At 45.1% G+C, this 18,642-nt stretch overlaps 1 protein-coding gene across 1 annotated transcript in view; it reads left to right on the top strand.

The window, feature by feature from the left end:
• The window catches only part of LOC145415667 (uncharacterized), a 547,996-nt gene that overhangs the window by 95,674 nt on the left and 433,680 nt on the right, over positions 1–18,642 (top strand). Inside the window, exon 6 of the mRNA XM_080284883.1 lies at positions 11,615–11,741. Within this exon, the coding sequence (XP_080141009.1) occupies positions 11,615–11,741 (127 nt within the window). The remainder of the gene's footprint in view (positions 1–11,614; positions 11,742–18,642) is intronic.

The raw sequence follows: 18,642 nt of genomic DNA on the forward strand, positions 1-18,642 counted from the left end.
TGTGCCCTATTGCTCCTGACAGTGCCACATGATCCGACGCCGTGTTCAGAAAGGTACTTGGCGAGTTTTGGAGCTGTATAGTAATTGTCCGTATACAGGACATGATTCTCGCCAAAGTACTTTCCCAACAGCACTTTCACCACAGAACCAGAGAATCCAAGGGGGTCAGTCTTGTCCAAGTCGACATTGCTGGCGGTGTAAATAACGAAGTCTAAGATGAACCCCGTCTTGCAGTCGCACAGCACGAAAAACTTTATTCCAAAGCGGTGGCGTTTGCTAGGAATATACTGCACGAACCGAAGACGGCCCCTGAACAAAACCAAGGACTCGTCAATCACAACTTTCTTGAAGGGGCGCAGGAACCTCGTAAACTTATCCTTGATCAAGTTCAGGATTCCCCTCACTTTCCATAATGGGTCAGTTCGGGAAGGCTCATCATTGTTCGCGAAGTGAAGGTAAGTCATGAGCTGCCTAAAACGATCGCGGCTCATGTATTTATTGAAGATTGGTGTGGGGCAAAGATCGTCTGAACTCCAGTACTCCTCGAGCTTATGCTTCCAATTGTGGGGCATCAATAACATCAAACCAATAAATACAAACAGTTCCCTGATCGTTACAGGAACCCATGCTGCCATCCGCGACGTGGATGGCGTTGCAGCTTCACCTTCTCCTTCACGAACTGCAGCAGATTGCCCCTCGTACCTGTTCGTCTCGGTACAAATCTGCTCCATTGTTTCGTTATCCAGGAAGGCCAACAGGTAGTCCAAGCATTCACCATCCTCTGGGACAGGGAAGTCAGCCTGTATTCCACACCCACTGGCATCAAAGGGCAGATCTTCCGGCACAAAATCTGAGCCCTCTGACCACACGAAGGCATCCAGAGTGCCCTGCCTAGGCTGGGAGGTGCTGGGGGCGGCGGTGGGTGAGGCAGGTCGTGTGGCAGTGGGTGAGGCAGTGCGTGAGGCAGAGGCTGTCCTAGGTCGTGTCGGTGTAGTGGTGGTGGTGTTGGGGAGATAAGCTGAAGGTTCAAGGTCACTCGCGGTGTCGTGACTGGCGAGTTGCCTAGTGCGAGTAACCTTAGCTAGTATTACACTAGGGGACAAAGTTCTAGCCCTACTAGCACGAACACTGGGCCTACGGAAACCTCTACTATGTAAACTAGACTGCCTACTTCCCTTCCGAGGTGGTGAAGGCAACTCCGAAGACTCTGGAGAAAGGGCAGCTGAAGATGACGACGAGAGAATGGGGCTGGGAGTGCGTGGCGGGCTGGCGGTGGCGTGACGTGGTGTAGGGGACAATGGCTGGGAAGCTGGGTCACCACTTCTTCTCCTCTTGGCCCCCTTTCCATACACTAGGCCCATTTTCACAGGAGCCTTGCCTGTTGAGGTGCTTGGCACAGGAATAGTCACTTCTGGCACCTCAGACTCAGCACTCGATTGCGTGTCCGACTCTGCCAGGCTAGATAAGACACCGACGTCACTTCCATAATCCATGGACGCTTTCAATAACTCACTAGCTATAGCCGAGTCACTAAGTCCCTTAGCAGTTCCTTGTAAGGGTTTGTACGGGGTGGAGGTCACAAAACCCTTTTTCGGAGGGCTGGAAGGCACAGACTCGGAAGAGCTTGAGTTGGACATGGTGTCACCTTGAAAGATTCGCGTGGACTGACGCTAAACAGGGGCAAACCGCGCGAAAAAATGCTAGTGTGACAACTGGGGAAACAAGCGTTTCCAAATAGCATAAAGTGCTTGCGAGAGGAAGGTGCAGATTGACACCTATGAGCCGTCCGCGCGCTGCCATATCGCATGACGAGGGAGGGCCGGGCAGCGGTGCGTGGGTGGGTAAAAAAAATGAAACTTGGCAACAACCGAGGTCAGTAGTACAAAGGTCAAGTGTGCTAAAAGTAGCTCAAGGGTGGCGGTACTGATAGACAATACCAGCTGGAGCCTGCTTGCCCGCAGTTATTCAAAATTTACTAGAATCGCAAACTCGACGATCCACCGTTACGTCCTTTTGGCCGAGTGTCGCAAATGAGACGATCCACGTTTAAGGGGTTAATGATCTCTTATCTGTCACCCACAATCCCATCCATTCATACACAGATGACTCAACACTACATAGTTCATTCACACTCAGACACACATTTACAAAGCCTAATATCTCTTCCTCTCCACTCAGTACAGCCATCTCCATAAATCAAGACCTACCTATGATCAGTGAATGGGGACAAAACAACCTTGTCTCTTTTAATGCTAACAAAACTAAATACAGTAATCCCTCCAATATCCGATGTAATAGAGCCAAAGGCATGTCCGGATAGTGGTCCTGTCCTGATATTGGGCCCCAGCCTCCTGGACTTGTACTTATGGACCCTAACTCAGAAAAACACCTATACAGCTCCCTCTGGACATGCATTGCACCTATTTAAGACCCAAATCACACCAGTAAGGGACATAAAAGACTGAAATAAATGCAAAAGAACCATAAAATGACGTTTTTGAGGTGAGTTTATTCAATATTAAACATTCTGGGTACTTACAACAAGTCCCTGGCTCCTGGACTGGTTTGAACTGCCAGTTTGCAGTCCACGGTTAATCCTTTGCATTCTAAATTCTAATTTCTTAACACTGCACAGTCAGTATTAATAAAGGGGGATAGACATAGCACAGGTCCCACTCACTGCACAGTCCCAGGTCCAGGCAGTGGATCTGGGACTCCTAGCCCACCAGCTTACCAGTGGTTGTGGTAGTGGCCTCGGGACACCCTGCCAGGACAGCTGCAGGGACACCCTCCAAGCGCGCCTTGGCACTGCAACTATCCCGCCATTATACACCCACTGATAGGGCAGCCTCCTGGGGCGCTACTCCCAGGTTCGGGCCCCTTTCTATTGGGCGGAAGCGGCAGCCTGGGAACTGCAATACCCTGCACCCTCTAGCACAGGCCCGAGCCCCATCTCGCCCTGGACCCAGGATCTATGCCGGCGGAACCTCCGCCCGCCTCCCCCTAGAAGTCCGCCACTAGGTAGCGGGGGCAAAGTTTTCTGGCCGCATGCCCTTGCTGGTGCCAACCCCTGTAACGTAGTAGGATACATTGTGTGAAATGTAAAGTGCATGTGGTGTAGTGCATAGATAGAGGAAATGTTTGGGAGAGTATGCTGGTCTACTCTCCATGTTACTGTCACACTGAAATGGTCAGCAAAGGGGGATGGTTAGATAGCTAGTAAAACAGGAGCTCCAGCTCTCCCTATCACCAGCATTCCCATTCCGCTTGGGAGTATTACCCTGTTCGGCCCGTGCTACGGCCTCCTCTTAACACATACCCCATGTATCCCCGAAGGGCTAAGGCATTGCCTCTGGGTAGAGGACTTTTGGATTGAAGCGTGTAGCATTTTATGACCGGATGCCCTTCCTGATGTCTACCAATGACCCTTGCGTGGATTTGATCCTCTGGTCAGAGCGGAGCACTCTGACCCACTGAGCCACGGCAGCTATATAATAAATTAAATATTGCTAGGATTCGAACCAGTGCTTGTAATTGCGTGAGTACAGCAGCTTACCAACTGATCCATTTAGTCACCAAAACGCCAGGTACCCCTTTTTTAGATAAGGGCTAAGGCGTTGCCCCTGGGTAGAGGACTTTGGTTTGGAGCGTGTAGCATTTTATGACCGAATGCCCTTCCTGATGTCTGCCAATGACCCTTGGGTGGATTCGATCCTCCGACCATTCGGTCAGAGTGGAGCGCTCTAACCCACTGAGTCACGGCTGCTACATAAAGGATGCTTTATGGGGTGAATGTTCGAACTCGGTACAGTGATAGCAAAGTCCCAGGCCGCTCCCCCTTACCTCAGGGTTAAGGGACTGAACAGGGAGGCTGCAATGGATCGTGCTGCGTGGAGAGCCACCATTAGGTGACCAAGGCCGACACATGCAAGCATGTTGGAGCCTTTAAAAACAAAAACGAAAACGAAACTGCACAACACTGTAAATTCCCGTGTGTTCTAGTGGCGAGGTATTGCAGTTTATTCACTGTTTATTCACAAATAACGAGCACCTGTGGCTTGCATTGCTATAAGCATCTGCTCTCGATCGGAGTTAGGCTGTGACTGTTGATGATGGCGAGGTAACTGAGTTGCCAGATCGCAACAGCCACATTACCAAACTCCTCAATTTTCATTACCATTTTTAAGTTTCATTACCAAATTCAAGCTAGCAACTATTCTTCACTAATTATATACACAAGTGGAAATACATGTAATCACTCTTTTTATAATTAACAGCATGTTGATTATTATCATGCTGTATATAGGCTACCAAATTAATCAGAGAGAGCAAACAATCCACCATCTCTGTCCTGTGTATCCTCATACATGTGAAAAATCCGTTTGGTATTGTATTATTCTGATTCATTACCAAAGGAATTTTTCATTACCAAATTGGCCCACATTTGGTAATGAAAAATACCAAATGGCAACTCTGACAGGGGAGGGGGGAGGGGGAGGAAGGAAGGGGTGAAGGGACCATGGTGTAACAGCTGTTCGGCGCCACGCGGCAATTTCAAATTATGGGTGGGGAAAAAGTCAGATTTTTTTCTATTTTATTTGCGGTTTTAGGCCCATTTTGGGAATATTGGACCCGGGACGAAAATGTCCTGTTATTGGGGATGTCCGGATATTACTGGGATTACTGTATATACAATTTACTAATAGACATATACCTTGAAACCCCTCTACCCCCTGGGGGTAGGGGGGTTTCAAGAATACTCCCCCAGTATCCCTGCTTGTCGTACGAGGCGACTAAAAGGGTTGGTGATGGGTTAGTGCCCCACCCCATAAAAAGAACTAACTAAACAAACAAATAAAGCGCCTCGGACCAGGACGGACCATACATTGACGACTAAAGAATGGACAAAGGACATTCTGAGGGTGGGAACATGGAATGTGAGAGGAGTGATGATGAAGTGAAAGAGAGAGAGATTGTTCAGGTGCTTGAGGATGCAAGAGTGGATATATGTGGATTGACTGAAACTAAATGGAAGGGTGAAAGGGTGAGAGAATGGGAATATGGTTTAGGTATATGTGCGGGAGTTAATGAGAATGAGAGGGCAAGAGAGGGAGTATGTCTGATGATAAGCAAGAAGTGGAAGGAGAATATAAGAGAGTATGGAACAGTGGGTGCAAGGATTGTATGGGTGAGGATGAAAGTCGGTATACAAGCGTGGGCGATTGTATGTGCGTATGCTCCGACAGAGGACCGAGTGGCGAGAGTGAAAGATGAGTTTCGGGTGAGAGTAGAAGCAAGTATGGACAAATTTGAGAGGGGCGAGAGAGTGCTTTTGATTGGAGACATGAACGGCAAAGTTGGGAATGTACAAGTGGATGGAGTGGTTGGTCAGTGAGGTGTGCCAGCTGACGTAGATGGGAATGGTAGTGCTTTGGTGGACATTTGTGCTGGTAAGGGGTTGGCAATAGCTAACACCTACTTTCGACATAAGATGATCCATCGGTATACATGGAGAGTAATGAGGAGGATGGATGGTGAACTTGTTGAACAAAAGGCAATGATAGACTATGTGTGTGTGGATGAGCGAATGAGAAGACAAGTGTTGGATGCAAGAGTGTGGAGAGGGTGGGGGAATGGAGTCTCGAACCATCACTTAGGTAAAGCTGCAAAGAAAATGGTTGAGGAGACGAAGAGGAAGACAGGAGGAAACAGCTCCTGTGAGAAGAGTGGAGAATTTGCAAGATGGTAAGAAAATGGCAGAGTATAAGAGCTTAATGGAAGAAAGATTGGGAAGGTATAAGCTAGAGTAGATGGAAGGGGTGGAAGACGTATGTAAGATATTTACAGAAGAGATAGGCGCAGCGTGTGAGGTGGTTTGTGGAGTGAGGAGGAGATCCAAGGGTGTGCAAGGGACAGCATGGTGGAATGATGAGGTGAAACGAGCTGTAGAACAAAAGAAGAAGGCATATAGTGAATGGTTAGCAAGTAGAGGTAGGGGAGAAGATGAGAGAGAGAAGATTGAGGTATATGTGAGTAGGAGAAGGGAGGTGAAGAGACTGGTGAAGGAGAGTAAGAAGAAAGTGGATGAAGAGTTTGGGAGGAATCTGAGTGTGAAATGGAGGGAGAGTAAGAAATTGTTTTGGAAGGAGGTAAAGAAAGTAAGGCAGTGTGAAAAGGGAAATAGTAGGGGAGTGAAAGATAGGAATAATAGATTGCTGGTGGAGAAGAGAGAGAAATTGAGGAGATGGAAGGAGCACTTTGAGGATTTGTTGAATGTAGAGAGTGAGAGCAGTGCGAGTATAAGTGGTTGGGGAATGGCTGGGAGAAGAAGAGATGAGAGGAGGGAGGAAGAGATCAGTAAGACGGAAGTAGTGGAATCAGTGAAGAAGATCAAGTTGGGAAAGGCCCCAGGAATTGATGGAGTGTGTGGTGAAATGCTGAGGTATGGGGGTGAGATCGTTGTGGAAGTTGTGTAGATTGGCTTGGGAAGAGGGAAGGGTTCCAGAGGACTGGAAATCTGATACAATTGTTCCTTTATATAAAGGAAAAGGGGAGAGAGAAGTATGTGGTAACCATAGGGGTATTTGCCTTCTTAGTGTGACTGGTAAAATATATGGTAGAATACTCATTGATAGGGTTAGGCATATGACAGAGGAGCTAGTAGGAGAAGAACAAGGGGGATTTAGGGAGGGTAAAGGGTGTGTAGATCAGATATTTGTTCTAAGATGTTTAGTGGAGAAGTATCTAGAGAAAGGAAAGAAAGTGTATGCTGCCTTCATGGACTTGGAGAAAGCATATGACAGAATAAATAGGCAAGGTATGTGGAAGGTATTAAGAATATATGGAGTGGATGGGAAATTGTTGAATGCTGTGAAGAGTATGTACGAAGGAGCTAGGGCTACGGTGCGAGTGGATGGTGAGCTGAGTGAGTTCTTTGAACTCAGTGTGGGACTGAAACAAGGTTGTGTGATGTCTCCATGGCTGTTAAATATATACATGGATAGGGTTGTAAAGGAGGTGCAGGGTAGGGCAATGGATGTGGGGGTGGCTTTAATGAATGAGGGTGAGATTTGAAAGATTCCGGTGTTGCAGTTTGCTGATGATACAGTATTGTTGAGTGAAGATGAATGGGAGTTGCAAGGTTTGGTGAATGAATTTGGAACTGTGTAGGAGGAGGAAGCTGAAAGTTAATGTAACAAAAGTAAAGTTATGGTGTTTGAGAGGAATGAAGTCACAGAATGTACGGTGAGGATATGGAGAGTGTGAGTGCATTCAAGTACAGTACTTGGGTAGTGTGATGAGTAAGGATGGAACTTTTGGGGATGAAGTGCATGAAAGGGTACAGCAGAGAAGGAAGGTTGTTGGTTCACTGAAAGCAGTGATGAGAAAGAGGGAGGTGAGTATGGAAGTTAAGAAGTCACTGCTTGATAGTATTGTGATCCCTACCCTGATGTATGGAAGCGAGGCATGGACCTTGCAAGAGGGGAACAAGTCAAGAGTGAGAGAAGCGGAAATGAGTTACTTGAGAGGAGCATGTTGAGTGACATGGAGGGACAGGTTGACGAATAAAGAAGTGAAGGAACGTTGTGGGGTGGATGTGGATGTGGTTAAGAAGATTAGGAGAAATACACTGAGGTGGTTTGGACATGTGGAGAGAATGGAGAATGAAAGACTGACTAAGAGGGTGTATGTAGGTAAGGTGGAGGGAGGGAGAGGGAGGGGTAGACTGAGGATGAGGTGGAGGGATGGAGTTGAGAGGTATCTGAGGGAGGGGGGGGTGAGTTGGGGGGAGGGTAGTCAAATGGTGGGTGACAGAGCGACTTGGAGGCGTTTTGTCTGCGGCCACCCTTTGCAGGATTAGGGCGTCGGGGTATAGATAGATAGACTAAAAGACAGATATTGCCATATTCGTACATTACCTTCAGTGCCACTAGTATTCCCATCTCCAAAAGTATTGAAATTCTTGGCATCTCACTTAACAGTGCCCTCAGCTGGACCTCTCATGTTAGATCTCTTGTTAAAACCGCCTCAAAGAAACTTGGATTATTGTACAGAGTCCGTAACTTCTTCGCTGATGAGCAGTTAGCTATAATTTATTAGAGTCATGTGCTCTTTCAGCTTGAATATTGCTCACCCTTGTTGAATGGATGTGGAGAGGTTGCATTAAAACAAGTAGATAAAATTCAGAACAAAGCTGTTAGAATTATTAACAACCCTCCCATTACAAATAAACTACTTCCCCTGCAAGTAAGAAGGAATGTTGCCTCCATTACATTATTTTACAGATTTTTTTTGGCAAATGCTCAGACGAAGTTGCGTCCACGGTGCCACCTCTCCATGCCTTCCCTCGTGCTACTTGGGCATCTGGTAGCGCTCATGACTGGAATGTCACTCAACCATGTTGCAGAACTTCTGCCTATCAGAATTCTTTCATTCCCCGAACTGCATCTCTCTGGAACTCACTTCCCCAGTGTTGTTTCCCTCCAAATTTCAACCCAGAGCTGTTCAAGTCTAACTGTTATAGATACTTTATGAACAGAGGACACTAGTAATCTGGTGTATGGATTTTTTTTTCATTTGTTTTTCCTTCCTCCATTCTGTTATTTAAAAAAAAAAAAAAAAAAAAAAAAAAAAAAGTACACTCTTCAGCCAATCATCTGGGGCAGCACACTCATATATAATCATCTTTATCATGCCAGTGATTAACCTCACTCCTATATCTCCTGAGGCCTTCAACATTCCAGCAGTCAACCCAGACACACCTGCTGCCTTTCCCACCTGCACCCTGTCTATTTCCTTACTGACAGTAGCAGCGTCAATCAAAGGCTGAGGGCCAGACACTGGATCTGCTGGCTCCAAATCATCCCTGTCCCAGTCATACTGTACATTCAACAACTGCCTATAATGCTTTCTCCATGTATCGTTAATATTCCCACTGTTCACCACTACCCTTTCTTCATCATTCTTCACACACTGCCCAACTATAATATCCTGATTATCCCTCCTCACCTGATTTACCACCTTAAATGTCATGTTCTCCCTTTCCACATGATTTAGGTTATCAAGTAAAAGTCTCTGTGACTCAGACTTCACCCTGTATACCTCTCTTCTAGCCCTACACTTGGCTGCCAAGTATGCCTTCTTGTTACCACCCTTCTTCCATTCCTGGAAGAGCCTTCTTTTCTCCTTAACTGCAGCTTCTGCACCTTCATCCCACCACCAGGTTACTATATGTCTTGGTGGGCCTCTTGTCCAATTGCGTACTGCATCAGTAACTCTCAGGAGGTTGTTCTTGAAGGCTCTGTGGTGTTCATTAACTCCTTTGTCAACGGCTCCCTGTTCAGCCACCACTCTCCTTATGTTGCTATAGAAAGCATCCCGTACTGCTTTGTTTTCCATCTTCCATATTGTCCTCCTAGGTAAATACTTGTAAGTCCTTTTTTTCATCACTCATTTATTAAGCACCATGTGATATATCAATAATTTGTGCTGCTGGACACACTCCTCATTCCTGTAACTTTAACATCCCTCACTAACCTCCTGTCAGCACTCCTGACCATAAAGTAATCTGTCTGACTGCTATTTCCCCCAGACCCATGTAATCAACCTACTCTCTCTTTTCCTCAAATGTACACAGTTATATTTATTGCCTCTCCAAACTCAAATATCCTTTCCCCTTCTGCATTTCTTGTACCATATGCACATCCCTCATGTACTCCTTCAATATCCTTGAGCTGCTTCACCTACATGACCATTTAAGTCCCCTCCCAAAACCACTATCTCATCATCCCCCATACCACCTACTACGTCTATTAAGCCATCCCAAGATCCGTCCTTTTCTACCTCATCCAAGCCTGCCTGTTGAGCATATGCCAATATACAGTAATTGCAATCATCATTCCACTGAACAAAATTTTCATTACTAATATCCTATCGCTTACTCTCATAACATTCATAACATATTCCACCCATTTCTCTGCAACCTACACCCCCACACCCCCATATCCATCTGTGCCCCCCTGCCGAAAGAAGCTTATAGTAACAATCCTTTCCAATGATCTTTGTGGCTTATCCACCTCTGTACCTGATTCCTGCAAACATGCCACATCCACCCACCTCCTACTGAATGCGTCAGTGACTTCCCCCATCTACCTCTCAAACTTCCTACATGCCTAGAACCCACTCTCATCCCTTGGGCAATTTAATGTCCTCAAGCTTGAATTGAAGCTTATTCTTGTACTGGCGACCGTCATCCACTCATAGTGCTGCCTACTTCTTCCTTAGCCTTTATCAATCTTTTTCTGTGCCTGCCCTCCTCTCTTCCTATTTCTCCCATCTTTCCTGCCACTTCTTATTACTTTTCTTTCCTTTATAGGTTGCCTTACATTGAGTGACAAGCCAAATGGTTTCCTGTAAACCAAGAAACCTTTTGCAATGCTGGGTGGTAACCATATAACCAAACCATACTTGCTCCCTATGTGTCAACAAGTGGGTTGGTGGAGGGTTAGTGCCCCTCCCCATTAAACAAATAACTCAAAGTCAAATGGCCACCCCTTATGGGATTATGGCGTCTGGCAATAGATAGATAGATAGAAGCTTGAATTGAAGCTTATTCTTGTACTTGGTCATAGTCGGTAATAATAAATGGGAAGAGACATACCACAGGCCCCACCCACTGCACACTCCCAGTTCAGGCAATGGGTCTGGGACCCTTAGTCCACCAGCCCTACCAGAGGCTGCAGTAGTAGCCTCGGGGCACCCTGCCAGGACAGCTACAGGGACACCTTCCAGGTGTGCCTTGGCACCACCATTGTGTACCCACTGATAGGGCAGCCTCCTGGAGCGCTGCTCCCAGGTTCAGGCCCCTCTCTATTGGGTGGAAGCAGCAGCCTGGAAACTGCAATGCCCCATACCCACTAGCACAGGTTCGAGCCCCATCTCGGCCTGGACCCGTGATCTATGCCGGTGGTACCCTCGTCACGTCTCCCCCCAAAAGTCCGCCACTAGGTAGCAGGGGCAGAGTTTTCTGGCCACTTGCCCTTGCTGACGTCAACCCCTGTAACGTAGTGGAGTACGTTGTGTAATATGTAATGCGCATGTGGTGTAGTGCATAAGATAGTTAGAGGGAATGTTTGGGAGAGTATGCTGATCTACTCTCCATGTTACTGTCACACTGAAAAGGTTAGCAAAGGGGGATGGTTAGGTAGCTAGTGAAACAGGAGCTCCAGCTTTCCCTATCACCAACATTCCCATTCCCATCGGGAGTACCACCATGTTCGGTTTGTGCTGCAGCCTCCTCCAATGCTTAAAATTCTGGAATCCAATGGGAATTTAAAAAAAAATGTGTAAAATAACAAAATAAGTGCCAAGTGTGGGTCGTATCAATCATGAACATTCACTGCGCACCCTGATCACTTAAAAGTGAACAATTGCATGTTATATGGAAAGTGTTCCTGAGTTGATTAAGATCTTTATACTGTTGTGAAAAATGTTTTAAGTGAAAGCATGTCAGCCTTATGGTGAAAAGTATGTTAAGGAAAGTGCTAAACAGAAATGACTGTATATGCCTTTTCATCAGTATTTTTCCACCCAAGTGTTGTCCCTTCTTTTCCAGATATGACTCCACTTCCCACGATTCAGTTTCCTCCACATCAAGCATATCACCCAAAGCAGATGACCATGAAAAAAGTACTGAAGCTGCTCAGCTTGATGCCAAAAAGAAGAAGCTGCAAGAGCTTAAGGTGAGTTACAAAGCAGTAATTGTTGACATCAAATGTACATGCGATATTTATTTTTATTTTATTGTGAAACTACAAGGTAAGTAATAGGGGTGGAAATGGGAACTGGAAATATTTTTGTGTTTGTGTAGGGATTTTGCAAACCCATCTCCTGACATTTTGTGTTACAAAGTGCTTTGTATCATTGTATGTACAAATATTGATTCATTTTATTATGATAAAGTACAAGGCAGTGAACAATTGCAGTGATGTGTTGTTTTGAACCCAACAACTTTCTCAATACATTATGTAAAAGTTGCATAATCATTGACTAAGAGGTGGGAAGCCACATTATATGTTCACACTTGTACCTCCTGTAGTGCAAGAAGGGGAATGGTTGTAACCCAAATTTGCTTTCTTCTCTTATTTATTACCAGTGGAGAAGTAGAAGCTGCTGCACTATGGATCTCCTCACTTGTTCTTTGACTTTTTTGTTATCCTCATTAGGTCATGGACATAATATACTGATGTCTTGATATTTGCTGTTTCCCGACTACCGGTACTGTTTTTTACTTTGGGGATTAGATGATGAATGAAATGAATGGAAATCTCCCACAGTGAAGATGGTGAGATCAAAAACATTTACTAAGAAAGGTTGCTGCCAAAGGATAGTAATACAGTAATCCCTCCACTATCCGATGTAATAGAGCCAAAGCCATGTCTGGAAAGTGGTCCCGTCCGGAAAGTGGGCCCCTGGCTCCTGGGTTGGTACTTAAGGACCCTAACCCAGCCTAACTTTGAAAGCCACCTATACCGGACATGCATAGCACCTATTTAAACCAATTTAATACCCTATTCATGCCAATAATGGACATAAAGCATGAAATAAATGAAAAGGAACCAAAGAATGAGGAATTAGAAGTGACTGTACCACAGCCAGGGTACTTAAAGCACGTCTGTGGCCGCCTTCTCTAAGGCTTTGGTAGTGGTGAAAATGCTCTTGAAGCACGTACAGTAATCCTGTGTTGTGCTGCACTTACAGTAATTCTTTGCACTGTGAGTTATAATTGTTTAATACTGCACATTGTTAACTGCACCACGCCAGTTTCAACTGCCAGTTTGCATTCCACAGTTAATCCTTTGAACTATAAATTCTAATTTCTTAACACTGCACAACACTGTAAATTCCCATGTGGTCTAGTGGCGAGGTATTGCAGTTTATTCACTGTTCACAAAAAACGAGCCCATGCACCATCCTTTGCGATAAGCATCTACTCGTGATTGCAGTTAAGCGGTAACTGGTGGTGAGGGAGGAGTAGGGTTGCCAGATCGGAGCTTGACCGCATTACCACACTCCGCAGTTTTCATTACCAAATTTAACTTTTCATTACCAAATTTGTAAGGCTAGCATTTATTCTTCACTAATTATATATACAAGTGGAATTAAATGTGATCACTTTCCTTATAATTAACAGCATGTTGATTATTTTCACACTGTGTAGGCTGGCAGATTAATCAGAGACAGCAGACAATCCACCATCTCCATCCTGTGTATACTCATACATGTGAAAAATCCGTTTGGTAATGCATTATTCTGATTCATTACCAAATGAATTTTTTGTTACCAAATTGGTCCACATTTGGTAATGAAAAATACCAAGTGGCAACCTTGACAGGGGAGTGGGGAGGAAGGAAGGGGTGAAGGGGTCTTGGTGTAAACAGCTGTTTGGCGCCGCGTGGCAATTTCAAATTACAGGTGGGGAAAAAATCAGATTTGGGAGGGATTTTTTTCTTTTTTTGGCCATTTTTGGGTTCCGAAGGTCCAGGCCCACAATGTCTGGTAAGTGGGGTGTCCGGAAAGTGGGCGTCCGAATAGTATAGGGATTACTGTACTTATATGTAGAAAGATCAGTCTAGTTATCTATCTATTGCCAGACACCTTAATCCCGTATGGGGTGGCCACAAACAAATCACCTCCACGTCGTCCTGTCCTCCTCCATTTCACTGCCATGCTCCCAACTCACATCTCCCTCTCTCATATACCTCTCCACTCCATCCCTCCATCTCATCCTCGACCTCCACCTCTCTCTCCCCCCCTCCACCTCACTCACATACACTCTCCTCGTCAGTCTCTCACCCTCCATCCTCTCCACATGGCCAAACCACCTCAGTGTGTTCCTCCTCACACTTCCTATCACAGCCACATTCACATCACAACACTCCTCTATATCCTCATTTGTCAGTCTGTCTCTCCATGTGACTCCACAGGCTCCTCTTAAATAACTCATTTCCACTGCTCTCACTTCTGACTTGTGTCCTTCGAACAACATCCAAGCTTCACTTCCACACGTTAGAGTTGGTATCACGATATTGTCATGTAGTAACTTTTTCACTTCCATACTCACATCCCTGTTTCTTATCACTGCTTTCAAGGAACCAGCAACCTTTCTTCCATGTTGTTCCCTTTCAAGCACTTCACCCTCCAAACTTCCATCCTTACTCATCACACTCCCCAAGTACTTAAATGTACACACATTTTCCATTTCCTCATCATCCAACCTCACTGTACATTCACTGATTTCACCACTCTCAAAGACCATCACTTTACTCTTCCCTACATTCACCTTTAGATTCCGTTTCTTACACACTCTCCCAAACTCATCCACCAAGCCTTGCAGCTCCCCTTCGTCTTCACTTAACAACACAGTATCATCTGCAAACAACAGTACAGGGAATTTCCAAACACTACCCTCTCTCACTAGGGCCACTCCAACATCCACTGCCCTACCTTATATCTCTTTTTTTTTTTTTACCCCATCCATATACAGATTGAACAACCATGGAGACATGACACATCCCTGCTTCAACCCAACCTTCAAAGAGAAAACTTCACTCAATTCACCATCCACACGCACTGCAGCCTTAGCACCATCATAGATACTCTTCACAGCATTCAACAACTTCCCATCTGCTCCATATATTCTTAATACTTTCCACAATCCTTGTCTATCCACCCTGTCATATGCTTTCTCGAAATCCATGAAAGCCGCATACAACTTCTTTCCCTTCTCTAGAAACTTTTCCACTAAAGATTTAAGAATGAATATCTGATCTACACAAACTCTGCCCTTCCTAAACCCTCCCTGTTCTTCTCCAACTAATTCCTCCGTTATTTCCCTAACTCTGTCAATAAGTATCCTGCCATACACTTTTCCTATTACACTAAGAAGACAAATGCCCCTATGATTACCACACACTTCTTTTTCCCCTTTTCCTTTGTACAAGGGAATATTATACCTGACTTCCAATCCTCCGGGACTCTACCTTCCTCCCAGGCCAATCTGCACAGCTTCCACATCCATTCTACTACTATGTCTCCCCCATGCATCAGCATTTCACCACACACTGCATCAGTTCCTGGGGCTTTCCCCAATTTGACTTTCTTCATTGCTTCCACAACTTCTGTCCAACTGATTTCTTCCTGTCTTCTCACCTCCCTCCTCCCAGCCATTTCCCAGCCACTTATACTCGCATTACTTCCATTCTCTGTGTTCAACAATTCCTTAAAGTGTTCTCTCCATCTGCTCACATTTTCTCCCTTCTCCACTAGTAATTTACCATTTTTATCTATCACTCCCCTACTAACTTCACTACCACCCAGCCTTACTCTCTCCACCTCTTTCCAGAACATTTTCTTACAGTCCCTCCATCAAAGCAGTTAAGGAAAAGAGTAAACTTGATCCTTGTGATAGCAATAGGACAGATAAATTGAAAGCTCTTGGATTCTTGGTGACTATAAGCTTGGAAAGTGCTGTCATCCTGTTTTTAGTGATGACACAATATATTATTGTAATCTAGCTACTTTAACTTGACCTCAGTTTCATATAAGTCCATCTTGAATACTGATTAGTAATGAGAATAACACACTAATATAATAACAAAGGACATACAGCTGTAGCGTTTTCTTATTCATCCATTGAGCTGTAAAAAAGAACAGCATTAGAATATGTAGCTTGTCTCAGTGAAGTGCTGTTGATAGGATGTACAGTTGTGCCAGAAAGTGATTTGCAGATTCCATTAATTTTCAGTGGACTTTGTGGCATCACATCTCAGTATATGGAGAACAGCACCAAATGTTGACTGGCCAACCATTTATCAAGTTATCAGGCATATGTTACACTCCAGGGCAAGGTGTCACGAATGTGAAGCTTCCTTGACTGATTTCCAGAGGGCTCGGTTCATTCACTCACACTTGTCAGTTTTCACATGCATGATATTTTCACACTTCAGCTGCTCATAAACATTGCTTCATATGTAGATGGCATTACTATAACGTCCATGTGCCACATCACAGACCACCTGCACACTGCACCAAGACTGTCCCAAACCAGGCATGGTTCAAGGACAACTGGCTAACGATTGCTTTGGCCCAAGCCAGCACAACTCTCAGCACTAGAAGCAAACATGAGCACAAGTACACCTTTGACATACAGTGGACCTGTGCCACTCACATCCTCTACTGTGCTCCTTGGAGTGACATGCAATTGGACCACATACAAGACATCAAGAGGCAGTGCATCCCAGACCCAAAGTACTCAGGGCACTTACAGTACCAGTCTTTGGGCACCAAAAAGAAGCCCTTTCCAAACTCCACAAAGAATATATCAAACCATTGATGTTCTGTGCTTCCTGGTATGGACCTCCATCCTATCTTAATACCCACAGCAACACCTTGCAGACACCATACAGATCACTGCTCTACACATCATCACTGGCTGCAACAGTATTGCTCTTACATCTCATTTACACTTTGACACAAAAGTCATCACTGTCAGGGAATATCTTGAAATCAGAGGCACACAGTTCTACATGGCAGCCTGCGTGAACACACAACACCCCTGTCATTATATGAGTCACACAGCATAACTAGGCACATAAAACAATCACAACACAAACTTTACTAGGCTCTCTTCAACAACACACCATCCAGATATTCCACCACTAGCATTGACATGCTGGGCAATTCAAGACTTTGATACGAGCATTATGCAGCCTGGTTAAGATTTGGATATCACCAAGCCCTCCTTAAGTATCAACTTAGACTTGGGTTGGGTGGGTCACAGATGACATGTACCCGGCTCGTTGAAGAGGCCCATGGTTCTTAAAGGTCTTTTGTAAGTCTTTTTTTTTTTTTTTTTTTTTTCCCAACTCAACCCAAATCCCATAATTACTGAGGTCAGAATTCTTTCTCTCAACCCCATACCTACTTTGTGCTATCCTCTCTCTCTCTCTCTCTCTCTCTCTCTCAACCCTAATCCAATAATTACTGAGGCCACAAAGTTCTTTGATAGAGTGCATAGGGAGGCGGTGAAGTGGGCATTGAGAAAGCTTAGGATCAAGGAGTGGCTGGTTAGAGTGGTTATGGCTGTGTATTTGGTTGCTCACACCCAGATCAGAGTGAATGGAGATTTGGGTGATGAGTTTTCAATAAATGTTGGTTTGCATCATGGGTCAGTCCTGAGCCTCTTGTTGTAGTAGTAGTAGTAGTAATAGTTGTTCCCTAGGCAGTCTGGCCGAACAGCCCTTAGTCCCTCAGGAAGACCATGGCTGAGACCAGGCTTTCCCACAGAGCTGTCAAAGAGTGTATGTTGTGTCGTTGGCATAGGTGATTGTGTGCAATGCAGTCTTCCATAATGTACTTAATAGAACGGGGTGCTGTGTTGCATCCTGGACAGGCATCAACGACGGAATCATCCAGCCTCCTCTAGTAGCTTAAGAGGGCTGGATGGTGCCCACAACTCAGCCTGGCCAGGTGGACCCTGTTCTTACGAGGGAGATAGGATTCTGAAGGGTGGATGTCAGGAGGCCGTGCATGCAGCTGTGTGTTGTCTTAAGTGCCTGAATGGAGAGGTGAGTGATCTGAGTGTGGATATGCTTGCAGAAGCTGGTCTGAGGCAGACGAGGGGGGAGAGATGACAGTATTTGTGTATAGTATCGTGTGCTGTATGTTGTTTTGATGTTCCTTGGTGTGGGTGTATGCGCTGCCATGTAATATAGTGGATGTTATGGGTTTGTGGAGGCTGCAGCAAGAAACTGGGTGCCTCTCATGTCTAGGTGATCCTTGACTTTGAGGACTTTGGTTTCTTGATGGAAGTGGTCTGTGGGTGTAGTAGCTGTGCAGCCTGTGATTATTTTTAGGACCTTGTTCTGTATGGTCTGTTGAGTGTTGTAGTGTGCTTTGGTGAGGTTAGGAGCCCAGGTAGGGCTTGCATAATTCATCACTGAACGTATGTATTGTTTGTATACTGCGGTGGTGGTTTCTTTGTTGTGTCCGAATGTTGTATGGGCAAGTGACCTTAAGGCATTGAGTCTTGGTGTTATTTTATTTTTAATGTTTGTGATGTGTTGTTTAAATGATATTGATGTATTGTATGTTACATCAAGGATTTTGGGTGTGTGTGTGTGTGTGTGGTAGGAGTGTGTTGTTTACGGTGAGGTGTGGGAGGTGACTGTGTTCTGCTGTCCAGTTTGTGAGAAGGGTCACTGTAGATTTGGCTGGGGCTATTTTGAGCCTGTTTGAGGTAAATCATTTGTGTAGTGTGTTGAGGTAGGGTTGTCATAAAAAGACTTTGTAGTTCCTTTGTGGTTACTTGTAGTTGAGTTATAAATGTATTAGACTTGTGGGCGAGCGGTTGTTATATTTGAGTAGCTTCGTAAGTAGCTAATCTTCTTTCCCATTTGTCATGTAGTGACGAGAGGTAAAGAATAGTATGGGACTATTTTTATTTGTCTTGGAAATATTAACAAGTCTCTCACTCACGAGTGAGTTGAGCAGAGTCCCTGTCTCCCTGTCTCGCTCTCTCTCTCTCTCTCTCAAGTTGCTAAGCCCTTCCTCCTTCTGACGTGCCTGTTCTATGGCCTGTCT

Source organism: Coenobita brevimanus, chromosome 103 (genome assembly GCF_032717465.1).
Source record: "Coenobita brevimanus isolate Jiangsu-jjx chromosome 103, ASM3271746v2, whole genome shotgun sequence".
In the NCBI taxonomy this organism is placed as follows: Eukaryota; Metazoa; Arthropoda; class Malacostraca; order Decapoda; family Coenobitidae; genus Coenobita; species Coenobita brevimanus.